Raw genomic sequence first — 26,449 nt, forward strand, 5'->3', positions numbered from 1 at the left:
AGCTGTCATCTGGAACTCTCAGAAAGAATCTTTGGGCTGAGCCTGCTGAGTTCTGGGGGCTTATCCTGACCCTGCCAGAGATTTTTCAAGTTTGTGAATTACTAGAAAATGGTAAGCAACCATTACCATTATGTGGATAAGCAGCTCTCCTCCCTGTAGTTTGGTGAGCTCTGTGGTTTGGTGCACTTTTAGTTATCCTTGATGACATAAAGCAAAGTGCTGGATATGATACCTTCCACATAAATAGCAGGTATGCACTTTCCTTTCCTCGATTCCTCTCCCCAGTGTTAAATTTGTGATTATCCCCATGTACAAATGTATGCAAGATTATGTAAAGTATTAGACACATCTGCATTGTTCCTGAGGGGGATAAATGTATGCTATATAACGTGATCAATGTGCTAGGGCTATGGAATTACTGTGACAGGGCTAACAATCAGAGCATTTTTAGTCTGAGATTCTTTACTGAGAATACTTTTCTCAGATTTTTTTCATATTTTTTTCTGCAATACAGGAGAATGACAGCTTATAGCTTTGTTAAAAATAGTTTAAAATGATCCTGGATGTTTGTCCCATCTGATTTAGGACTGCATTAAATATATATATGTGAATATTCTCACATGTTGATATTTAACATTATTAGCAGAGGTTTCTGACCTGTCTTTTAATTTTTTTTAGATCATCCTATGCTGATATGCTGCACGACAAAGATAGGGTAAGTGTAAAAGGAAACCATTATCTTGATGTGGTATTTGAAACCTTCCATTACACGGTTAAAAACTCCCCCTAGAGGCATGATGTTACAGTGATGAAGGGAGGCACTATGTTGTAGGCAGGAAATCAGGAGTCTGGATCCTGCTTCCTGTTGTGTTATTCACCTCACAGTGTGACCTTGGAGAAGACATGAGATCTCTGCGGACCTCATTTATTAGAATTTAAAATGAGTGGTCTATACTAGCTGATCTCCAGGATCTCTGGATAAAAATACTCTCATTACACAATTTCACCTTGTATAGTCAGTTTGTAATTTTAAAAAAGGATCTCTAGAGGTCGCTGCAGACTGTATTTTATAAAGCACATTTGGCTTTCACTGCACAATTATATTTCAGCTTTTCTTCTTCATTTTTGTTTCATCTGAGTTTTCTTTGCCTTCCTTGAATTATGTTGCAGTTCGGGTCTTATGATGGTTAGCAACCCAGAATTTCCTGGTCTACCAGAGTGCTTGACTAGTCAGCCTCATCCAGATGGTTCAGAACTTGGGAGGCTTGAAGAAGAAGGATACAGGGTCATACTTTAAAACTGAGCAGTGCATGGCAGGGGAAGGATCAGAGCACATGGTAGGGCTGGTTACGAGGCTGTGTTGGTGGTGGTATCTCCTTCACCCAGCCCTGGTTAACTGCTCGGCTTGCCTGCTTCCTGGCAACACTATCACAGAAGGACCTCCTTAAGCACCATTAGTGTGTAGGCTACACCAAAGGGGCTAGGTGCTGCCCTAATTATCAGCCTTTGCTGAGCTGTTAGGGAGTGACAGATTGTGGAACAAACATTGTTCCTGGCTTTTGATTAATCCTCTGTGGTTTAATGGCCTTGACTTCTCTTTGGACTCTTGAGCCTGTGAACCTCTCTGATTTTAGTGTCATCTGCAGAGAGGGTCCTTTTTGCCCTCGCTTCTAGGGAATTTAGACAAATGGCATTGTCATCCATCTAATCAGCCAAGCCAGAAAGGTGGTGCCCTTTTCCTTATCTGAGCCTGCAGTCAGTCATCAAGATCTATGGTTCTTTAAACCCCACTGCCTGCTCAGTCCTCATTGACTGGTGTTGGCCCTTCTTTTCCTACTTCTATATAGCAGCCCAAGGGGTCTTTCTGAAATGCCAGTCTGACTATGTTACTCCTCTGCTTAAAACCCTTCAGTGGCTTCTCACTGCTTTTGAGGTAGCACTCGAACTCCTTGCAACGGAGCGGGGTGGGTATAGTTCAGTGGTAGAGTGCATGCACAAGGTCCTGCGTTCTATCCCCAGTACCTCCATTAACAAATGAAAATAAATAAATAAATAAACCTAATTACCTCCCCCCTTATATATTATTATAATATATAATAATATAAAATTTCAATTGATTTTTATTGATTAATTTGGAATTTTTTCTTGCTCTAGAGTGTGGAGCAGAATCTCCAATATAGTGTTTGCATCATCTGATTTTTTTGGAATTTATTTACTAAAGGTGGTTTATAATATCCTTTACTCTCTCTTTATAATATCCTTTATTCTCTCCTTTAATGTCTGCAGCATGTATACTAATATCACCCACAACCTCATCACCCCCTGCCCTTCATTCCTAGCTTTTGGTTACTTGTACTCCTTTTCCCTGTTTACCATTTTTTTTCTTTCTTTTTCTGAACTAGTCTTACCAGAAGTTCATTAATTTTTTAGTCTTTTGAAATAACTAAATTTTATCCTTGTTGGTCTCTATTTTACATTTCTTTCCTAGTTCATTAGTTTTTGTTCTTCGTTATTTTTATTCATCTACTCATTTGGAGTTTGTTTTGCAGTCCTCTTTGTCATTTTTTAAGACAGATGCTTATCTCATCTTTTATCTTTTTTAATGCATTTCTCTCCAAATATTGCCTTAGCCATCCCCAGGAGTTTTGATGTATAATTTAAAAAATTATTCAGTTCTAGGTATTTTCTAATTCCCTTTTGATTTAGTCTTTTACCTGTGAGTTTAGAATTCCTTAATGTTCAAAGACCTTTTTTTCTTTAGTTATATTTTTGTTATTGAAACTTCTAGCTTGATTGTACTGTGGTCAGAGAATACTGACCTTTTGATACTAGTCCTGTATCAAAATCCAGTCCTGTATTAGTTATTTTTTATTGCATAACAAATTATCCTAAAATTTAATGGCTTAAAAGAGTTGTTATCTCAGTTTCTGTGAGCCAGAAATCTGGGCTCAGCTTAGCTTGGGTCCCCTGCCTCTAGATCTCTTGTGATCAAAGTATCAGCTGGTAGGAGTATCATCTTAAGTGTCAACTAGGGTGAATCTACTTCTAGATATTTGGGCTCTTAATATTCCTTGCTAAGTTGCAAAGCCATCAGTGCATTTAAACAGGTATTTTCCCCGACATTTTTAGTTATTTTCAGCGGAAGGGTCAGGGTACTTATTCAGCTAAACTGTTGTGGAGGAAAATTATATCTGTTTAAGCTACTAAAGGCCTGAGCTGAAAACAAAGAAATGATCTCCTGAGGGGAAAATAATTTTTATCCCAGGAAGCTGGATGAATTAGAGTTCAGTAAAGAGACCAAAAGCCACATTACATATTTCAACAGAGGGGATTTAATAGGGGGAATTGGTTACCCAGGTGTGGAGGACTGGGTAACACCAAGGTACCCTAGAGTTAGTAATTGCAGAAAGCAGTTACCTTGCTAAGAGCTGGGCAAACAAAGGGAAAAGACTAGAGTTTCCAGAATCGAGACATGTGGAGGAGAGTTCCTGTGGAGCTGGTGCTCAGGTCTCTGAGAGGGATCTCTGCTCAGTTGCTGCTGCTTCCTCTGAGGGGCCTGAGGAGAGCAGCCAATCAGGACAGAACCAGCTTTCTCCTTCCTTCTACCTTCCAGTCACCCTCTGGTTCCCCCATTGCCCAGTCATACCAGCTGGAAAAAGGACACTGTGGTTTGGAGAGCCCCAGTCCCAGCAGCTCTAAGCAGAGTATAGAAGAGTGGGTGTAGAGAGGAGAGACAATTGCTTAGTACATTTAAGAAGCTGACCCAGTGCCCATGGAGCCTCGCGAGTGCTGCCCGACTCAGCCAATGCTGTTCTTTGATGAGCCAGAAGAGCTGCAGGGTCATGATGTACACTACTGCTACCAGCTGTGACTCTAGAACTTCACAAAGAACTGATTTCTAATAACTGGTGTGAAATGACAGCTATTTCTCCCTTTTTCTTAGAATATAAAATATTACCAGGGTATCCGGGCTGCTGTGAGCAGGGTGAAGGACAGAGGACAGAAGGCCTTGGTTCTTGACATTGGCACTGGCACTGGACTCTTGTCAATGATGGCAGTCACAGCAGGCGCTGACTTCTGCTATGCCATTGAGGTGAGCCACACTCTTCAGATGCGCGTCCTGCGTCTTGTGTGGAAAGGTCCTAGTGTTCCTTGCACTCTGCACATCCGTTTGTTCACAAACTTTCATGGAGTATTCCCTTCGTGCCCAGCACAGGGCCAGGTTCTGAGGACGTAGAGGTGAATCAGACACAATTCCTTCCTCCAGAGCTCATTTTCTCCCCTGAAAACAGAGGTTCTCAAGCCTTGGCTGCACGTCAGAATCACTGAGGAGCTTTAAAAAATTCTAATACCTAGTTAGTCAGTGTTGTTCCCCACCCATCCAACCCCCACCCAATTTTAATTAATTATTATTCTGGGATGTGGCCTGGACATTGAGATTTTTGAATGTGCACCAAGATTGAGATCTACTACCTAGAATATTACCACAGAGCCAGCTACCATTTACTAGTAGTTTGGCAACCTGTCATTTCTTTTCCTTTATTAAATCATTAAGCATATGTTATTTTTCTGGTAATGTAAATAACATGCATCATTATAGGAAATTCGGTAAATATAAAATAAAAATAGTGTGTTAACTCAAGGTTAAAATTTTGGTATATATTTTGGGGAAGGGGTCATGTATTTAAACTTACCCCTACAAAATTTGGTTCATATGGTGACTGAGTTGCAAATAACAAAAGTCCCAAGATACTGGTGGTTTAAGCAGATAGAAGATTTTTGCTTTCTCACCTAAAGTCTAGATGTCAGCGCTATGGGTTATTCTACCTAGACTCCTTCCAGCTCCTCACCCCCCATGCCTACAGGGTGGCCTTCATGCTTATCGTATAGGAAGGTGGACATTTTAGGCTGAGGAAATACCTTGGTGTATTCGGGTAACGGTGTCATCCAGAGTCATGGCAAAGGGTTTCATGGTAGAAAAACCCAGAAAGGTAGATTGTAGCCAGAAATGTGAAGGACCTGAGTGTCACAGTAAAGACTTAATTCTAATATCTTGAGTTAGGTGTTCTTAACCTGCGATAAGAATAATGGACTTTAGGTCTTTATGAAAGTCCTAAAAGTTGTATATAAGTGTGTGTGTGTGTGTGTGTGTGTGTGTGTGAGAGAGAGAGAGAGAGAGAGAGAGAGAGAGAGAGAGAATTCTGTACAGTTGTCTCAGGATTTCATTAAAATGATTAAGAGCTATTTCTTTGCTTTGGGGGGAGTCATCAGGGTTTTTGAGCTGATGCAAAGGAATCAGTGTATTAGGATGGTTGCCTTGATAGCCTCAAGTAGATTTGGTTATCTTTACAAATGAAGAAACTAAGATCCAGAGAAATTAAAGACAAGTTAATAAGTAGGGGAGCTAGATTGGGAGCTTTGGTCTTTTAGTTCCTAAGTATGGTGCTCATGCCACAATGGTAGCTTTGTTGGGAGGGTGTGTGTGTATGATTGCAAGTGTGTGTGTGTGTGTGAGTTTTCTAGTGTGGGTGTCTGGGATGCCATTGATTGGTAAGAGGAACTCAGAGGAAGGGGTATCCCTTACTTCGTGGGAAAGATAATGCATTTTATTTTGAAGGTGTTAAGTATGAGAAAGGCAGGTCCTGGTAGGACCTCCTACCAGGTAGTGCAACCTCCTTGGGCCTCCACCCTACCCCATATCTCCACTGTGCTTGGCATGTAGTAGAAACTTGTAGCTGCAAATTAAACCCAGCGGAATGTCATGCTTTTGTCATGCTTTTTTTCATTTCTATGACACATACTTGGAGAATAAAGTATTTAAGTTACATAGATGAAGTTTTGTTTATTTGCATCAAACCAGTCCAGTGAAATATTTTGCCTATACCACATGCTAACAAAGGTGCATTTTGTATATTCAGGAAGAAATTTTGTACTGGAGGCCTCTTTTATTTCAAATCTTAGGGCCGGAATCAAGGCATACCTTGCTAACTTTGGGTGTTAGGATGTTATTTAATTTCTTGCTCATTTTTACTTGTGTTTTGCCTCTAATTTTTAGGTTTTCAAGCCTATGGCTGATGCTGCTGTGAAGATTGTAGAGAAAAATGGCTTCAGTGATAAGATTAAGATTATCAACAAGCATTCCACTGAGGTGACCATAGGACCAGGTATGATCAACATCCCTGTGTCAGAAGCTTTACTTGTGTTTGTAGGAGAGAGGAAAAGGTTTATTCCAGTTCCTGGAATAACTGTATCCAGAGAATCACAGAGAAATGGGACCTTAGCATATAATGGTCTGAAAATAAGCACTTTTCTGTTAGTGTATTTCTCTGTGTGTTAAAACAAATCAGGAATAAGTAATCAAGTGTAACAGTGGTGATGCAAACAAATGAAACCTCCCTTTGCTTTAAATAAGTTGAAATTCTTGTGTGGCTTAGTCTGAGTTTTAAGTTTTATCAGACAGAAATGAAACGGAATAGATAGCAGAAAGAGGTTTGCTTAGTTCTGAAATCCTGCCTCAGCATCCATCGTGAGAGATTTGTCTGTGTAGCATGGCCTCTCCAGGTTTTCAGAATATTTTTTATAGTTTACGAGTTTGAATCAGACTTCTGACATTTCATCTACCACTAGTACCAGGAGAGCAGAGTGGAAAGATTTATGAAAGAAGCTTCTGGGATGAGGTTATGGTTATCATCATAGTTATTAAAAATGCATTATTTTAGAATGAAGCATCTACTTAAAGTCAGCATTTTTCTTCCATTTAAAAAACATTTTTTAATGGAGAATCTGAAACATGCACAGGAGGAGGGATTAATGTCTTATTTATTTATTTATTTATTTATTTAGGTTTTATCATTTTATTTATTTTTATTTATGTATTTTTTTATTGAAGTATAGTCATTCCACAATGTTGTGCCAATTTCTGGTGTACAGCATAATGCTTCAGTCATACATGAACATATATTCACCTTCATATTCTTTTTCACCACAGGTTACCCCTTTATTTATTTTTAAAGCATATCATACATACAAAAGAGTACACATATCATCCCATTTTTATTTATTTTTTTAATTTGGGGGGGAGGTAATTAGATTTTTACTTATTTACTTATTATTTTAATGGGGGTACTGGGGATTGAAACCAGGACCTCATGCATGCTAAGCAAGCGCTCTCCCACTGAGCTATACCCTCCCCTTGTCATATCATCCCATTTTTAATCAACATTATTGAGGTATGATTTATATAAAGTGAATGCACCCATTTGAAGTGTATTGCTTGGGTTTTGACAAATGTAAACACAGTTGTAACTACTTCCTCAGGACCCTTTATAGTCAATCTCCCAATATCTCTGGTCCTAGGAACCCACTGATCTGCTTTCTTCAGTATAAATTAGATTTACCTTTTCTAGAATTTTGAGTAAGTGAAATCATACAGTTTATACTCTTTTGTGCCTGCTTTCTTTTTTTGTAGCACAGTGCTTTTGAGTTTTGTCCACAGTGTTCTGTGTATCAAGAGCTCATTCCTTTCTATTACTGAGCAGTACTCCATGTGGGCACATCCCATAATTTGTGCATCCCTTTACCTGTGATTACATGGGTAGTTTCTTGAGTAGGTCTTTAGGTTTACTGATTTTTCTTTGGTGGTGTCTAATCTGCTGGTAAGCCTATCTAGTGAACTTCACATTTCTGACATTGTAATTTTAATTTCTAAAAGTTCCCTCTGATTCTTTTTTTAGAACTTTCATTGTTCTCTTACATTCATGTGTTCCTTTAAATAGTTAACATATTTATATTTATTTTATTAACATCCTTATCTTCTATTCCCACTGCCTTTGTCTTTTCTGGGTTTGTTCTCTTGACTAATTTTTATCTTGGTTCTGGGTCCCATTTTCCTTCCTTGCATGTCTAGTAATTTTTATTTGGATGCTGTGTATTTTGGGAGATTTGCATTGCTGAGTGCTGGATTTTGTTGCCTTCCCTTAAAAGCTTTATCTGGCATGTAGTTGGGTTACTTGCAGATCACTTTGATCCTTTCAGGGCTTGTTTTTAAGCTTTGTTGGAGCAGGGTTAGAATAGCTTTAAGTCCGGTTCTCAGCTGCAGCACTGTTGACATTTTGGACCTGATAATTCTTTTCTGGGGAAGTTGTCCTGTGCATTGTAGGATTTTTATCCCTTGCCTCTAACCAGTAGAAATCTGTAGCACTTCCCTCCCCCCAACTATGTGTGCCAATCAGAGATGTCTCCAGACATTGCCAAATGTCCCAGGTGCTTGTGAGATGGGATCAGAATCTCCCCCTATTGAGAAACGCTGCTCTAAGGCTGCTTTAGCCATACTAGTATGGCGTGATCTTTCTGGGGTCTCTGCTGAGTGCCTGAGTGTTGGCTGATCAGAGCTAGAATGTTTTCCCAGTCCTCTGAGCTCTGGAAATTATTCACCTTATAGCTATGTGGTCATCCTTTGCCCAGCCTTCTTGAATCTTACCCTATGTGGATGTGAACATATTCAGCAAAGACATGAGAGCAGCCCTTTGCAGATTTCTGAAGCCCTTTTTCTGTGTGACTTCCTCTCTGGTTCTCTCTCTTTCAAATCCCGGCCACCTCCACTCCCTTGGACTCCAGTTGCTATCTCCTTACCTCAGCAAGACACTTTGCTCTGCTTGACTTCTCACTCTGTATATCGTGGTCTGGGAAGTGCCTGCTGGAAGCCAGAGCAGTAGTAGGGGTCACTTTGTTTCCCATTATTCAGTGTCTGAAAACACATGTTTCTTATATTTTACTTGGTTTTCTAGTTGATTACAGTGGTGGATAAGTCTGATCCCAGTTACTCCATTTTGGCTTGAGGTAGAGATCTTGACGGCATGGAGATAGACCTGCAGAGCAACCTTTGCTGTGTTGCTTAGTCTTTGACTCTGCCCTGTGTCTCCTCTAAGCTGTGTGTTGTTCACATGTGTGCTAGTCAGTGTATTAGGCCAGGCCCCTCATATGCTTTCTTAATACTCTTCTGTGTAGTGCTTATCGCTGCTATAGTGAAATAATTGTGTAGTTATGTATTTAATGTCTATTTCCTAGCATAGCTGAAGCATCCTGAGCTTGTGGACTCTGTGGTCTTATTAATTATTCCATCCCATAAGTTGGCACATGATCTGTAAGAATTCAGTAATATTTCTTTAGTGAGTAGATTGTCAACTTTGCTTGGTCCTTAACCCCTTGTAAATGGGACTTTGTTTCTACTCCTTCAACTTGGCAAGTGGCTTCCTCTGCCAAGGCTGATGGTCTTTTTCCTGCTTTTCAAATACGGCAACTTTGGTACTTCTGCTGTTCAGTCCTTCTAGAAACTTTCCCCAGACCTCAGTGACATCTCCCAGTCTTGGTTCTCCTTTACAACTTCCTTTTTGCTCCCAGATGTATATTTCCAAGTTCTTGTTTGACCCCTTTTTAAAAATGGCATCTGAGTTTGTTGCCTGTCCCTCAGAGATGAATTACACACTGAGGCATGTGTAGCAGCTGACTTGGGGTGGGATTTATTCATCCATCCAGTCATTTGGTGAAGACTTCTGAGGCACCTGGGGTGACCACCCCCTGCTCAGGCTCCCCCTTCACCCCCTGCACTCTTCTACATTAGCACTCACAGGCTCTCAAGAAGTATTTGTTGAAATTCACTGGGTCATAAAACTATATATTTGAAGCAAATTTGGACATTAAATCATTTTAAGTTACATAATTCGCTTAAAAATTATTCAGAAGGTAGAACTGGCTGGGCTGGGTGATTGATTGGATATGGGGTGACAAAGAGGGAGGAATCAAGAATTCAGCTAATGTTTGCTGTTACTGGGTGCTAGGCATTGTTTTAGGCACTGGGAAGAACAGACCAGTCAGGGTCCCTGCTTCCCTGGTGCCCAGTCCTGATACCCAGGCTTCAGGACTATATGACTTGTGGTGCCACTCACTGAGGCAGAAACATTGGAGGGAGAAGCAGGTGCGTGTGAGTGGAGTTGGACTGGTTCAGTTTGGGACAATATGTTTCAACTGGAGTTTGGGATGATACCAGAGAGGATGTGCAGTGACTCAGGAGGGAGGTCTCTGCACCAGGAGACAGAAATTTCTTCTCAGCCTCCTCTCACATCATGCTGTCATTGAGCACATGTGTACTTCGTAGGAAGTGGACAGGTTTCACCTTGGCTGTTCTAACTACCACCACATGAAGCAGATCTTGTTACCCCTCTTTTACAGATGAAGTTGACTGATGGTCAGAACTGAGGGTTCAAGGCTAGAAGGTGGGATCCAGGCCAAGGTCTCTATGACTCAAGATTCAAACTCTCTCTACTGAACCTTTTGTTAAACCTTTAATGCTGCTCTGTTTTTTGCATCATCCATGATACTTGCCTTCTTTGTAGAGAAGATGAGTGGGCTTTGTGAAATTGTAATTCATGAGCCATTAGTAATGTTTACAGTTAATTCTCCAAGATGAATAGCCCCTTCCAAAGTCAATTTTGTCTTGGCTCATTAAAAATTATAATTATAGGAGTAATGTTACATTTTAGAGGTTTAAAAATAGAGTTTACAAAAAGACCTTCCATATTCCTACTATCCTAAAAAACTAGCAAGAAACCAAGTTGATTAAGGGAGATTTAGTGTAAGGAACTGAGAATTCTGAATCCTGGATCTCAGTAGTATCATCAGGTATTAGTGGAATCAGTCAGCTTCTTTTGCTGTGGTTTTCTCTCTCTGCAGCCTAGAAATATTTGGAGTACCAGCATTCAGTTTTTGCTTTTCAAATAATTTTGGCTAATTTAGTAGTTAATAATTGTTAGTTTGTATTTCTTCAGTTGCTAATTAGAATGAAAAATTTTCCATATACTTGATTAATTTGTTTTCTGTTTTGAATTGTCTATTTGTATTTTTGCCTGGTTTTCTCTTTGGGTATTTATAGTTTTCTTATCAGTTTTACAAGTCCCTTGCAATATTAAACATACAGAAAAATTGAAAGAGTAATACAGTAAGCATTCATGTTGTCTTAACCAAGACTTACCAGTTGTTAGCATTTTGATGTATACGTATATATCAACATGGATTTTCTTTTTGCTGAACCATTGGAAAGTCGGTTGCAGTTGTGATGACACATGTAAATAACTTCAGCATATGTATGTGCTTTCAATTTAATGATCTGTTAACCTTTTATCTTTTATATATTTGCTGTAAATAGTTTTTCTAATCTCTTGCTTGCTTCTGACTCTTTCCTTGCGTTTCTCAGATGGTGACATGCCATGCCGTGCCAACATCCTGATCACAGAGCTGTTTGACACGGAACTGATTGGGGAGGGAGCACTGCCTTCCTATGAGCATGCACACAGGCATCTCATGCAGGTAGGGATTGAGGATCTCCCTCGGGCAAATTGCTGTGATCTCAGCCAGCTCACGCAGCTCTCATTGATACACCATGCCCTACACAGCCTGAGCCCTCAGGACCTTGCTGTACACGCTAGGACACCTCTTGATTGCTGTAAGACTTCTGTGCCTCTTGAATGCCAAGTCTTGGTAGGTTGGAGTCAAAAGACAATAAATTGTGTTCAAATTCAATTCAATTCAGCAAACATTCTTTGATTGTCACTTGTGTATAAGGTATTCTAGCATCCAGAAAGAAGTGTAAGACATCTTTCTTGCTTCTAGGATTCACACTAGTCAGCAGTGGTGAGGACTTGGTGGGCCAAATGGAGAGGCAGGCAGAAGCACACTGATGTTTGGCTTAGGGCTGGCAGAAAAGGTCAAGGATCAGGAAGGAGATGAGGGAATATGTGGAGGAGGTAGAATGTGGAGAGGCTCTGAGGAGAGGGAGAGCTATCCCAAGTGGAGGACCTCCTTGGTGGGTCAGTGAGAACACCAGCCTGGGGCTCTTGTAAGCTAGTGGCAGAGAATGGGATGAAGGGTGGAAGGACTTGAATGCCAGGCCATTCCAGATAAAGGAGTTTAGGTGGTGATAGTCTTTGACAGCTGTTTTGAGAAGGGAGAGACATGCTGAAAATGTTATTTCAGAGACATTGGTCTTACTTTTTTATGGACATAAACTGGAGGTGGAGACTCAGGGGCAAAGGCTGGCTGGGGAGTTGTGAGTGTCTGCTTCTGCTGGCACATGCCCCGTGCGCACTCTCCACATGAGCCTTTAATTGTCTTGGCCTGGGACCCTCTTTGGGATTCCTAGTGCCCCAGAGTGAGGAAGGGGGCTACTTCCAAGGCAGCTGGGGCCAGAGTCCACATTACTTACGTGGGTAGCAGGTGATGGTGATTGTTCTGCAGATCTCCATACCGTGTGAGATGCCTCATTGTCTCCAAAATGGAAAATCCTTTTCTAGTAACTTTGGTAGAAATTATTTTTATTTCTCCCCCATTAAAACCATCAACTAGATGAATCCCTGAAATAGAGGGGAAGGATATTTAGAATTAGGTTAATGTTGCACAGTTTGTCTTTCTCAAATGCATCTAATAATGAAAAGGTGCACTGGCAGCCATCATCAACTTCTCTCCCAGTTGGCCTGTAGCAGCCAGGCCTATTGTCCACTTGAATCACTGTCCCCATCTGCCCACCCTGTGTGTGAACTTGAAGGAACTTGAAGGCTGTACACAGAGTCTCCATTACCCTATCCCTCTTCCTGCCTTATTGGGGGTCATGGAACTGGGATGCTGGAGCATCTGACAGATAGTCCATGTGGTATTGGAATGACCCAGGAATTGATCTCAGAAGAGTGCCTTCATTTTGCCAGACTCTTTTTTGGGTACCAAGAATATGAAGGTGAACTCCTGGGGAGGCAGGTAGTGGGGCAGGTTGTCACAGTACAGTTTGAGGTCTGCTCTGATGGGGTGAGATCCTGCCCAGTCTGGTGGGGCGGAAGGTGGGGAGGTCAGGGTAGATGAAGCATGAGTTGAGTCCATCTTGAAGAGTGATTGGGGTTGGCCTGGCAGCCAGGGGTGGTCACAGCAGAGGAGGTCATCCTGTACAGAGATGTGAAGATGAGTTGGACAGTAGGGTGGCAGGTGGGGTGGGAGAGAAGACTGGAGGGCTAAGCAGGGCTAGACCAAGAAGGGCCCCTGTGCTCTAGAAGGCAGTGTGGCGTCACTGAGGGGTTTTAAGCAGGGGATTGATGTTGGATTTATGCAGACAGACATGTGGAGAGCAATGAGGGTGTGAAACTGGAGATAGGAAGACTGGTTAGAAAGCAGTTAGAGTTGTCCAGATGCTGGGCTGAGGTGGGCCTCAGCCAGGGCTGTAGAAATGGGCCTGGGAAGGTAGACTTGGGGAGGAGGAAGGTCGTCAGGGACTTTGTGGTTACTTAATGTGGAGGCATTGAAAATGATGCCAGGTTTTTGGGCTCGGGCGACTGGACTGGATGGTAGTACTCCCTGTTGAATGGGAGTGTGGGAGGAGGACTGGGCCTGGGGAGGTGCGGGAGGGGTGAAGATGATTTGTTTGGTTTAGACAGAGTTTGGGCTAAGGGTCAGCCAAGTAGAAAAGACCAAGAGGCATTCAAGTACATGGTATTTGGTAAATAAAGATGGAATGGTTGAGGTCAAACTCAGGGAAGAGTATGGGGAAGAATAAAAAAATGATCCAGACCAGGTCTCTTGGGGGTTCTCTCTGAGGGATGGGCAGGGGAAGCACAGCTTTGTGATGGAGGCAGAGGGGGAGAGCAGTGCTTCTCATCCAGAGCTGTGTCTGGAGACATTTTCGGTGTCACAACTGAGAGGGAGGTGCTACTGTCATCTTGTAGGTAGATGCCAGGGATATTGCTAAACATCCTATGATGCACAGAACAGCTCCCACTACAAAGGATCATCTAGCCCAATAAGTCACTAGTGCTGAGGTGGAGAAACCCTGTGCTTGTCATCTCCAGGTGGTAGTAGCTGTGAGTGTCCTCTTCACAGCTGGACCCCTAGTGCCTAGTGTGTAGAGGGTGTCGGATGAATGAATGAGGTAGCAGGGAAACTGAACAAGGGACTGCAGCCAAAGTCAAGTGAGGAGAGTGGTCAGCAGTGCCAGGTGAGGCCAGGAGGTCAGGTCACTTGAGTGTGGACACTTGTCCATTGGGCTGTGCAGTAACAAGGTTCTGGTGTCTCGGTGAGAACTGCACTAAAGGGAAGCTCTGAGCCCAGTGCCAGGATTACTGCTTAGCAGGAAGACTTGAACTCTTTTTTTCAAAGTCAGTGTGGGAGTTAATCAGCATGGTGACAATTAAGGTTTATTTTTGAAGTATTCAGGAGTGCCAGGTAGCTTAGAACTTAGCTGTCATAAATCACCTTAGGCATAATGTGTATTCTTTCTGAAGTCTCATTTCTTTTTTTCCTTTCTGAAGGGCATTGGGCCTAAAACAGTTCACTATCTTAATAGTGATAAGGCATTAGATGTTAATAAACCTACTTCATATTAAGAAATAAACTTTTTTTGTTCAATAGGAGTTACTGTGGGCCAGTGGAACTGGTTTATTCTTTTGTTCTTCTGTTTTATTTTATTTTTTAACATAAACTTAGGAAAACTGTGAGGCAGTGCCTCACAGAGCAACTGTCTACGCGCAGCTGGTGGAGTCTAGGAGGATGTGGTCATGGAACAAGCTGTTTCCCATCCGTGTTCAGACCAGCCTTGGAGAGAAGGTCATCGTTCCCCCCTTGGAGTTGGAGAGGTGCCCTGGTGCACCTTCAGTTTGTGACATTCAGCTGAACCAGGTGTCGCCCACTGACTTCACTGTCCTCAGCGACGTGCTGCCTATGTTCAGGTACCAAGGAGCCACCCAGGGTCATGACACTTTGAGACGTTTGGTGGAATTGGTGTCTTTGGCAGTTCTTTCTGAGTGAGAAGGAAGCCTAGCTGATGTCACCTGCCTCTGAAGGCAGGGGTCCGTTGCAAACAAGTGTCATTGCTGGTGAGGTCACCATTAAAGATTAAAAATAGAGGATGTAAGCTTAAAATATGCTTAAGTTCCTGAATATTATTCCACAGTGTGGACTTCAGCAAGCAAGTCAGTAGCTCGGCAGCCTGCCATAGCAGGCAGTTTGAACCTCTGGCATCTGGCCGAGCACAGGTGGTTCTCTCCTGGTGGGACATTGAAATGGACCCTGAGGGGAAGATCAAGTGCACCATGGCCCCCTTCTGGGCACACTCGGACCCAGAGGAGCTCCAGGTAAGAGGCAGGAGCTGAGCACGTTTTCATGTACATCAGGAACCTTGTCCACTTCGGTCATGAAAAAGTAGGATGTTGAACCTTAGATTCACAAGAATTTAGAGATAGAAGAGACTATGTCAGAATCATTGTCAAAGAATAGTTTAAAAAAAAAGGCAAAGCTACCTGTAGTAAGCTATAAGGTAGATCTCTCAGGCCGAGTTCACGGTCAGTACCAGCAGACACAGTGAGCCGTGGAGAAGCTTTGATGTTCTGGCTCTCCTGCGTCCTGGCACAGCCACTCTTAGGTCCCACATCCCTGCCTACGGAGTAATCCTAGGGAACCTCAGGTTTCAGATTAGCTTGGAGTAGAGAACTGCAGCCTGTCTATAAGCCTCATTTTCTGTGGCCTCAAAAGCTCCCTTCTCCAACTCAGTAAAAGTGGGTGGAGGATGTGAACTCCAGAAAAGGAAATACATGTGACTCTTTAACATGTGAAAAGGTTGTCCAGCCTCACTCCTAAGACCCAGTGCAAATTTAAACTGCAGTGAGATACCATTTTTCATCTATCAGTGGATAAAGTTCAAAAAGTGTGCACACCATTGGTAGAGCTGTGGGGGAAGAGCAGGAAATGATCTGTCAGGGTATCTTGGAGGACAGCAAGGCCCAAAGGCGTCAGGATGGAAAGTGACACCAGTTCTTCCAGACACTTAGGCTCTGGATGGATTTACATATGTGTAGAAGGACATGTATACCAGGATACGCTCTGCAGCCCTGATTTAATGGGAAAGACAGGAGCAACCTAGAGGCCACCAGCAGAGACTGGCTAAGTCCATTCTCCTGTACCTCCTGTACGTCCTGTACCTCCTGTGCTCAGGGTGAGGTGGCTCTCTCTGCACTGATGGGCAGCAGTCTCCAGGATAGATCAAGTAAAACAAAGGGAGGTGCAGAACAGTATGTGCTGTGCTAATGTTGGTGTTATTAAAAATAAGAGTATATGTGTTTATGAGTATATGTCGCTGGTCCATGGATATAAGGGTATCTTTGTAATAATTCACAGAAATTGGTAGAAATGATTGTTTCTAGGAAGAGGGCTTGAGGTTAAGAGAGGAATGGAATCTTATTTTTCGCTCCATGACCCTTTTATATTTTTTGAATTTTTTTCTCATGTGCATGTGTTTTCTCCCCCTCTGCACACACGCACTCAAGGGGGAAAACGTGGGAAATGTACTTCAAGGGTGCAGAATCAAAGCTTTCTTCTCTCCCTGGGAGATCCTGGTCACCATCCTCAGTATCTTCTGACCTATTACCACTTGCTGGGCACTGGCTTTGTTTTGATTACTCATCTGCTGTTTCTGGGTATACACAGGGTGACTTTAGGGAAGGCCTTGGCAGCTCCCTCAGTCCCTGAGTTGGTGCAAAGGGTCGTGACTGCTGTGGGATTGCAATCAGTCACCCTGGGCCTGTGGGCTGCCCTGGCTCCACTCTGTGCAGCCTTGGTCCTCTGCAGGCTGAGTGTGTGTGGCAGGGTAGGGGTGGTAATGAAAGGTGGTGGGAGGGAAGGTCAGAATTCTCCCACAGAATTTAGATTGCACTGGGCTGCTTTCTTCCTCTGCAGGAGTGTGATGGTTGCAAAATTGGCATAAGAATTTAATAAAATGTGGTTACTTTTCACTTGTGTATCTTAAAAGTGCTACCATGTATATTTTCTCCTTGAATCCTCATGTAAGACATGCTAGGTAACCACATACTGCCAGACCCAGTGAGGGGAGCAGGGCCTCGTGTCTAGGCATCGGTGGTGGGTACTCATCCCCAGATCTCTTGAGAATGGGGCTTGTGTCCTTACTTTACCAGTGGTGGCTTTTGGACTATTATTTTTTTTTATAAATATAAACTTTTTTTTATTGCGTTATAGTGATTTTACAATGTTGTGTCAAATTCCAGTGTAGAGCACAATTTTTCAGTTATTCATGAACTTTTGGATTATTTGGAATTTGAAAAGCTGCTAATGAATCACCCTTATGACTTCACTAATGCTCTTGATCAAAAATATATTTAGCGTCTCACTCAGACAGTGGGTTTTGTCAGCAGTTCTTTAGCATTAGGACCTGGGAGGCTGGTGTGTGGGGAGGCCATGGTGACAGGGATGCACTGTGGGAGCGGGGGAGGGGTTGGGCAAGGCTTCTCGTCTCTTTGGATCAATTTACATAGTAAGAAATGAATAGCAGGATTTAGAGAACCTTTTTTTCCCCTCCTTGTTACTATTTATTTTTTCCAGAACATGTATCTGGCTAGATTTTCATTTTCTAATTTTTATGTTCAAATAGACATCTTAAATAGATGGGAATGTCTTTCACCTGCCTTTTAGTTAAATTCAAGACCAGGTAGGATAGAATGTGTTGACCGGAAAAAAAAAAAGGACTACGTGAAAGTTGAGTTAGGTTTTATTTGGGGCCAGATGAGGACTATGGCCTTGGAGACCGCCTCTCAGATAGCTCTGAGGAGCTGTCCCAGAGAGGTAGCTGGGGAGGTCAGTGTATATACGATTTTAGTGAAGGGGGATATGTGCAGTCAAGCACACATTTTGGCCAAAGGTTGCTGGTAGTCACGAGGAGCAGATTGTCACCGTTAATGATTTTAGTGCTTTTCTAGATGTGAGAAGATGCAAGAAATTGGGCTCATAAAATCTCAAAATACCTATTTGAAGGCCTGTTCTGCTGGTTTTCCCCAGAGCAGCGAGTACCGCATTCCTGATCTCTGCCCTGAACTCCTTTCAGGGATGTGGAAGGTCAGGGACTGTAGTGGCTAGTGACTTCATTCTTGTAGAACCAGATGATGGGTGATGATATTTAGTTGGCAAATGCCTTCCTGAGAAGCAGGGCTGGCTATTTTCCCAATGTTGTATTTTGAAAATTTTAAATCCACAAAGTAAGTGAAAATGAACATTGATATGCCCTCTACACATTTACCACATTTGCTTTCTGATCGTTGTCTACACACACACACACACACACACACATATACATATATACATACACACCACACACACCACACAAACACACACACACCACACACACACACTCTCTCTCTCTCTCTCTCTCTCTCGACGCCACCCTAGGCCACATTCTATCTTCCTAAAGCCAGCAGTGTTCCAGAAAGCTTTTGGACCTTTAGCCTCTCTGACTGGAGATTTTTATTTATCTCTTTGGCCACAGTAGCTATCTATAGTCCACAGAGTAGTCTCCCTGCAAACTAATTTTTGGCTTGGGTTTTGGTTCCTAGATTAGAAGTGTTGCTCTTGTTGCACTTGGTGACAGCTGATTCTCTTTCTGTTTCAGTGGCGGGACCACTGGATGCAATGTGTGTACTTCCTGTCACAAGAAGAGCCTGTCATCCAGGGCTCAGTCCTCTGCCTGGTAGCCCACCACGATGACTACTGTGTGTGGTACAGCCTCCAGAAGACCAGGTGTGCCCCGAGCCTTGTAGGGTAGGGCACTAGGCTTGTGACACTGTGTGTTTATATAAATCCCCTCTACAGACCCTGTGGAGGTTTGAGTGGCCACATTTGTATCTGAACAGAATAAGAGCAAGTTTGTGACTGGATATTTCAGTGCCCATTTGTGTGTATTCACAAGAGGCTGCCCCGGTTGCAGGACCCCATTTGGAGCAGATATATATGAGCGGTCTTGAACTGGAGGGCCCTCCAACCTCTAAGGCCCACTTGAGGACCAATGCCTAGACTCATGTCCCCTCAAGGACCAGGGGAGTGTCCCCTCTGGTCCATCTCGAGTTCACTGGAGTAGGTCTCTGTGCTGTATGTTCATGCTCACTGGTGCCTAGCAATCACCCTTATTGCCCTGTGTCTGTTCATCTCCTGGCCCAGCCCCGAAAAGAATGGGAGAGTCCTCCTAGCACGCCCCGTGTGTGACTGCCAGGCTCATCTGCTCTGGAACCGGCCTCGATTTGGAGAGATCAATGATCAGGACAGAACTGATCAGTACGTCCAGGCCCTGAGTACGGTAAGTGTCCAGCCCCTTGGGTGGATGTGGACCATAAGGGGTTTGTCCCACGGATCCCAGCTTTTTGCTTGCTTATAATTTGCTGGTTTTGTTTTCCTTGCTCCCTTGTCTGTCCGTGAGTGGCTTCAGCCTGCTCCTTCTGGGCAGGCATTTGGGCAGAGGCTGGGGAGCTTGTTTCTGACTACCTGAGGGCTCTCCTATGAGAGCCTCTGACTCCAAGCCTCCCCCGGCCCCTCCTTTGTCCTCTAGACACTTTGCCTTTGTGGTCAGCAGGGGTCCTGTAGGTGACCCCTGTGGATTCAGCCACCCCATTCTTCCTTTCTTCTGCTTCCATCTTTCTAAAATTTTCTAAAATGTAAATCTGGTCATGTAACTCTCCTGAAAACCTTTGCTCCCTGCCGCCTATAGCAGGGGTCTCTCAGCCTGAGGACCACACACAAGGTTTGAAGGGGGTATCTCTGGACCCCTTGGAGTTGTATGCAGAGATATGTGTCATGTGTGCACATGCATGCATTTTGGTGGGGTGAGGGGAGGATCCCAGCTGTCCTAAGTTTCTCTCAGAGGTGTCTGTGACCCGTAAAGGCATTCCTGCTTTTGGCTCTCGTCAGGCCCATAGCTGCTGTGATGTAGGAAAGAGGCCTGTGGTCGTGGCCTGGGAGGTGGCCTCTGGTAAACAGGGCAGATTTTCAGCTGGGCTTTCTTGAGGAGAGTCTTTCCTGACAGTGGGCGGGTACGTGGGAAGGTGGGGCTGGTTACCACGTGGGCCTGGGAAGCAAGTATGGCTGGTGTTGGGGACACAAGAAAATCCAGCTGTGTGCTGTAGGGGTGGAGTGAGGAGGAGATCAGACAGAATGATCAGAGTGATTTAGGGAGTCAGACGGGGCGTGTTTCTGTCAGTTTGCCAACAAGAGTTTCTTGACATTGTAAGAAAACCTGTGCTGAGGTTGCTCTTTTCCTGCAGGTGCTGAAGCCAGACAGTGTCTGCTTGTGCATCAGCGATGGCAGCCTGCTCTCCATGTTGGCCTATCACCTCGGGGCAGAGCAGGTACTGGACATGTAACTTCTACCAGCTTCCTGAGGGTGGCTTTTGAGTTAGGGTGTCATGTGATCTAGGTACACAGTTTTGTGACTAAAGCTTTTTGCAGGTGCACCTGCCACACTTGTGGCATGTTTGGGTTAGGGACTGAGGGGTTTGTTGCCTTGTGTGCAGGCAGGAGTCAGGCTATAGCTGTTGCCATATAGCTCCCAAGTCTGAGTCTGCCATCTTCCTAGGGTCAGTGCAGAATGTTGTTCTGTCCCAGGGGCTAATGAACACAGGTAGAGTTGGTTAGGTGTTGCCCTCTGCCTTGGAGTTGCATTTTAACCTTTAATTTCTTTCTCTGTTAAGTAAATCTCCCACGGCTAATAGCGTGGTATTCTCTTTAGGTATTTACAGTAGAGAGCTCAGCAGCTTCTCATAGACTGATGAAAAAAGTAAGTGATAATTGTTGTTACCGAATAATGAGGGGACCTGGGGGGCCTGCCTTCCTGAGTCTGGGATTGATCGCTTTGAAGCAGCTTCGGAACCAAGGGAACTGGGAGAAGTAGCACCTGCAAGTGAAGCTCTCGTGACTCCCGTGCTGAGAGCTAGCCTGGAAGTCTTCTAGGGCTGTCATTGAATAGCAGTGAGTGTTTAGACTCTCCTTTGTTTTTTGTGGCTAAAGAAGTGTAGGCTTTTCTCCTCACTTCACATAAAACTAAAAAAACTAAAATCTTTGCAGTGATAGAATTCAGTTTGTTTCTGGGTCACCAGCGCCCAGGGAGTCACTGCTCACAAACTGGCTTGATTGGTTGGTTCCGTGATGGTGTTTCTCCTCCTGGCCAGTGATTGGTTTTGATTTCCTCTCTGAAGGATAACCCACCTCCACCAGACTACAAGGCTCCACCACTGCTAAGTCCTGCTGATGTGTCTACAGGAGAGATTTCTTATGCTCTTACGACATTTCACTCGTGATCTCCCCTGTGGTCTATAGGACGCTCCGGTGGGGAAAAGTTCCACAAAGCAGCTGAAGGTGGTGCTCCAGAACTATTTGGCCAGAGAACTGCAAACAGATAAAGCAACTTTGAATTGTTTTTTTTTTCCTGGACAAAAACAATACTTTTGTTTTCTCTCTAAGATCTTCAAGGCTAACCACTTGGAAGATAAAATTAATATGATAGAGAAACGGCCTGAATTATTAACACCTGCAGACTTGGGGGATAAAAAGGTGAGGAGCAAGCGCTCTGCCTTTGCACTGGACAGTATGGCTCTGAGACGGCCCCTTCTCTGGGCCTCACTGTGGGTCCCCTAGTACCTCACCAAGCTAAGGACTCAACACTGTTGCGGATGTGGTGAGGTTTGCAGAGATGCCTGCTGAGCAAATACTTGTACTCCTCAACTCTCACTAATCTCTGCTGCTTCAGTGAGGGCAGAATGGCTCTGCTGGGACTGATAGCATCACGTCGTGTCCTCCCTTTTTCCTTCATAGCACTGCTGTCCTCACTTAGTTTCCCATCCATTCCTCCTGCCACAGCTGCGCTTCAGTCCCCTGTGTGTGCCTCCTGTCCCTCAGTAACCTTAGCTGTTAAACTTGCCATCCCTGCTGGCTTCATCTCACTGTCCTCCAGGACCCTCACAACCCAGGGACCTCTCCCTCCTCAACACACTTCTGTTTAGGTTCTTAAGAGACTGACTGACTTTTCATGGTTGTCCTTTTATCTGGCTGCTCCTCTCAGCCCTTCATCGGTCTCTTCCTTCACTCGATCCTCCCCTACAGATGTCCTTGGTGATAGCTTTTCTGACTCCTATTTGTGCATTTATTCATCTAATCAGCAGACCCTCACTGATCATCTGCTGTGGGCCAGGTACTGTGCTGAGAATACTGGGTGGCCTATGTCCCTACTTCTGTGGTGCTCTGAGCCTGGTGAGGGAGGCAAATGAGTGCTGATAATACATTGTCAGGATAAAACTGAGTAGGGATGTAATCCTGGAAACCCTTCCTGATGCTCTGACCTCTGGGTCCCTCCATGCGCCCCTTCCTTGCCTCTGTCAGAGCTTACCGCACTCTGAGGACAGCCCCCAGCCTCATTTGCTCCTTCTTCCACTCTGCACTCCTGAGGGCAAGGCTCATGTCGGTTTCTCATCTTTATATCCCCAAAGACAGTGCAGACCTTGACATGCTTGTTTGTCAACTGACTGGCTGACTGAGTGCATGAGTGAGTGAGTGAGTGAATGAATGAATGAATGAATGAATGAATGAGTGAGCCTGTGAAACTTGTGACCTGTCCTTCACTTGTGAGCTGAAACCTTTTGACTCCCTGGCCCTGCTTCTCGCTCTGATCGCCAGGTCTCTCTCCTCCTGGGTGAGCCGTTCTTTACCACCAGCCTGCTGCCCTGGCACAACCTGTACTTCTGGTATGTGCGGACTGCTGTGGACCGGCACCTGGGGCCTGGTGCCGTGGTGATGCCCCAGGCTGCTTCGCTGCATGTGGTGGTCGTGGAGTTCAGGGTAGGCTACCCAGAGGTTTTCTTGGAAAGGGTGGGTTGGGGTGGGGTAGGGCTTGGGGGACTTTGTTTTTTTTGTAAAGACCTTGAATGCAGATGGAGCAACTCGGGTCTTAATGACTTGGGCCTCTGCTTTTCCATATCAGCACACTGCAGGGCTGAGTAGAAGAGGCTTGCCTTTGTAAAAATGCAGTAATTTGGCACATGAAATGGAAATGGCTGTGTGTTGTTGTTTTACAATTATGGCTTATCAGAATAATTTAAAAATATAAATTAAGAGTTTCAGAAGACAAGCTGTGCAGCTTGCTCTGCTCTCATTAAGAGCTGAGGCTCCAGTTGTTAAAAGCATTTCGAAATGGACAAGTCAGCTTCTTTATGCAAGAAAAAATTGAAAAGCTTCTTTTTAATTTTCTTATCAAAGCAGAACCACAGTCACAAAGTCATTTTGGAAAAGGCATTCTTTATTAAAAGGGTTTTGAAATGCTTTTAACCTGAAATGTGGAGTGAACCTCTGATATTTCTTTGATAAGAACGGCTTTATCCATTGGTAGCTTAGTGGCTCCATTGCTTAATTTTCTGGGCATTTCTTCTGTGCTGTTTATTCACTTGATCACATTTCCATGTGAATTCTCGTTTTTATATCTAGACAGGAGCTGTGGGGAATGATGCTTGTTCTCAGGCGTATGTCCAGGAGACAGAGGTTACAAAGTTGACTGGCCTGAGTACACCTCTGGTCCCCGCCTTCCCATCATTCTCACGCTCTTTGTGGGCGCAGGGCCCCGAGGACTGGTTTACAGATCTCTTCCCAGTGAACCAGTGTTCAAGATGGACAGGGAGTGAGAAACCCTAGCCTGGTAGCTCTGGCCAGTTGTCCCCCATAGGAGAGGGTTTGGGGTCATGGGAGGCTTTGCAGGTTTGATCTTCGTTCTTTGGTGTCTCTGAGTCCCTTCAGCCATGAAGATCTCTTCCGGGTCTGTGGGAACAGCAAGGTGTGCCTCATGTTTGGAGCTGGGGCAGCCCCCTAACTCATGGACCCTTCTTGCTCTTGTCACCACACTGCCGTGCCCCTAGGTGGATGTGGACATTTGTGTGCTGTCCCACAGAACCCTTGGCATGGCCTGCCCACCTGCCCCATTGGTGGGTGTGGATGTCAGTGTAGGCTGCACCTTCCTTACAGGACCTTTGGCGGATCCGGAGCCCCTGTGGTAACTGTGAAGGCTTCGATGTGCACATCATGGATGACATGATTAAGGTAGGCAGGGCCACAGCTCCCACCTGCAGTGTCACACTCCCTACTCCCCCTCCACTCCACATAGCCACAGGCTTCTGACAGGGATGTCTGGCTTCCATGGAGGGACTTAGGCTGGACAGTGCAGTCAGCATGCATAGAGCTCCTCTGCTGGGGACAGTGAGGGCAGGTATATCCATTCTACTTGGTTCACCATGAGCACGAGCCTGAGAGCCATTGTGTCTCAAAGTCTGGTATTAGGCAATTCTCGTCCTGAGCTATAATCCCTGATTCAGAATTTTGGGCTAGGGCCCCTCGTCACCGGGCCACCGGAACTGCTCCTGCCAATGTCAGCAGCTTGTTCCCGGTTGAGACAGTCTTTAGAAGGTGGGGCAGGAATGTGGGAGGAGGGTCCTGCAGGGTTATTTGTACATAGTAGGGGATCAAGTCAATCACGAGGGACTGCATCTCTGGGAACCCAGGGCAGTGATGAAGGTGCTAATGAAACTCAGCTCTGTGAGGATCAGCGTGAAGAGTCATGATGCAGCCCTGTGAGAAGGGCAGGGCAGGGAACACCATCCCATTTTTATATATTAATAGAATTTGCAAAAAAAAAATTCACACAGACAGAGGAAAAGGGGTGGAATACGGGACACCAAAATGGTAGCTGTGTGATTAGGAAGTGGTTAATGTTTTTCTCTTTTTGCTTATCTTTCTGCTTACGTTTTTCTGTGGCAATTGTGGATTGTTTGTATAAACGTTTTTTAAGTAAATAAATCCGTTCACTTGAAAAAAGGGACATTTTCATTTTGCATCTTACCTGCTCCTCCACAGCAGACCACTGACTGTTCCATGCTTTTAGAAATCTCCTTTGTGCCTAGTCACTGCACACTCCAGCTCCCTCTGGCCACTCCTCAGGCTCCTTACTGGGCTCCTCCACCCCTTCCCATCCCTTAAGGTGTCGTGTTCTAGGTCTTCCTGAGGCCCCTGCCCTGACTCTGCTCTCCCTGACTGTCCCTGTCCCCCATCTTTCCTGGCCAATGTCTTCATCTCTCCTGAGCTCAGATAAAATAGCTAAGAGTGGTGGCCCCTCTACTGAGATGTCTTCATGCACTCTGACCTGATGCTCCAAAGTCCCACCTGTTCTTCCCCCATCCCCAGCCTGGCCCCTTCCAGTGGTCCTGTCCTAGACCTGCCTCCACTTCATACCCGACTGCTGGGCTCAGGACCCCTGTGTCTTCCCAGACAAGTCCTCGCCTTCACGTGCAGTTGGTTATCAGGTTCCATAACCATCAGGTCCTCACTGAGCCAGTTTCTTCCCCTGTTGCTGCTGATCTGGTCTGGGCTACTTTCGTTTCTTGCCTATGACCACGTATCCTCTCTCTCCTGGTCAGCATTCCTCTACACAGAGCCCAAGTGAATCTGTAGATCCAAAGTCTAACCCTATGGGAAAACGCTGTAGGACTCCCTGACTCCCTGCCTCTACTCTTACAGTCCCCTGCTGCTTGGCCTGTCCTGGTTTGCTCTCCATCCTCTCCCTGCTGGGCCTCTGTCCACTCTCCTCCTTCCTACCAACTCCTGTGTGACCTTCAGGAGGCAGCCCAGCGATGACCCCTCCAGCAGCTTTCTTGCGCAGCCCCATTTTCAGCCGGAGGTCATTGTCCCCCAGGCACCACAATCACTTATCTCCCAGTTGTCTCCATCTAGACTGAAAGCCTTATGTGCACAGGCAGTTGTAGTGCTCAGTAAGGGTCACTGAGTAGGTGAGTGTCCAAATGGCAGGTGTTTTCACAAATACAGACATTTAGCCCTCAAGGTAGTTTGTGAGATGGGCAGTGTCATCCAGTTTTAAAAGGGAGAAAATAAAGCTTAGAGCAACTTGCCATGGAGACGGCTCGTGAGTTGTGGCAGGGAACAGAGAAGCCAGTTGGTCTGATCCAGGCACCCGTGGACCTTTTGTGAGGACTCCCTACCCCATGTGACTGTGGCAGTTACATGGGGCAGACATGAGCCCCTTGTCCCATGGCTGCCAAGTTCTACCTCTGCAGACCCCTGCCTTCCCTTTTCTTCTCTTCTCAGTGTGCCCTGGACTTCAGGGAGAGCAAGGAGGCCGAGCCCCATCCGCTGTGGGAGTACCCATGCCGCAGCCTCTCCGAGCCCCAGCAGATCCTGACCTTTGATTTTCTGCAGCCTGTTCCCCCACAGCCTATCCGTGCTGAGGGCACCATTGAGCTGAGGAGGTGAGTGTAGGCTCCAGGGTGGGGGCGGTGGGGGAAGGGAGTGGCAGGGGTTGCTCTCTGTCTGGTAGTTACTACCCGAGTGCTTTGGCTGCTTTCATGCGACGGGATGGCTCTCCTTGTCTCTGCCTTGCCCTTTCTGATCTGAAGTGGCCCTGAGTGTACAGGGGTCTCCACAGCTTCTGGGTGGGGAGGGAGAGCCAGAATGAGCTTGCTCATCCTCCCACATCTGAGGCTCCCTGTGAGCTAAGTGGCATGTTACACACAGCTGCAGAGAAATGTGAATCTGGTTGCTATGGTTA

General features: G+C 45.0%; 1 protein-coding gene across 3 annotated transcripts in view; it reads left to right on the forward strand.

The window, feature by feature from the left end:
• Positions 1–26,449, forward strand: part of PRMT7 (protein arginine methyltransferase 7) — a 33,415-nt gene that overhangs the window by 5,733 nt on the left and 1,233 nt on the right. For 2 of the 3 annotated variants that reach the window (XM_006180592.3, XM_032486604.1), the window contains 14 exons: positions 679–715; positions 3,944–4,093; positions 6,056–6,164; positions 11,249–11,361; positions 14,515–14,756; positions 14,981–15,161; positions 18,479–18,606; positions 19,024–19,159; positions 20,121–20,204; positions 20,585–20,632; positions 21,316–21,405; positions 22,525–22,686; positions 23,860–23,934; positions 25,990–26,150. In XM_006180592.3, coding sequence (XP_006180654.3) covers positions 679–715; positions 3,944–4,093; positions 6,056–6,164; positions 11,249–11,361; positions 14,515–14,756; positions 14,981–15,161; positions 18,479–18,606; positions 19,024–19,159; positions 20,121–20,204; positions 20,585–20,632; positions 21,316–21,405; positions 22,525–22,686; positions 23,860–23,934; positions 25,990–26,150 — 1,716 coding nt within the window. The remainder of the gene's footprint in view (positions 1–678; positions 716–3,943; positions 4,094–6,055; positions 6,165–11,248; positions 11,362–14,514; positions 14,757–14,980; positions 15,162–18,478; positions 18,607–19,023; positions 19,160–20,120; positions 20,205–20,584; positions 20,633–21,315; positions 21,406–22,524; positions 22,687–23,859; positions 23,935–25,989; positions 26,151–26,449) is intronic. The other variant, XM_014555769.2, reaches the window with a different exon arrangement.

This window comes from Camelus ferus, chromosome 9 (genome assembly GCF_009834535.1).
Source record: "Camelus ferus isolate YT-003-E chromosome 9, BCGSAC_Cfer_1.0, whole genome shotgun sequence".
Taxonomy (NCBI): domain Eukaryota; kingdom Metazoa; phylum Chordata; class Mammalia; order Artiodactyla; family Camelidae; genus Camelus; species Camelus ferus.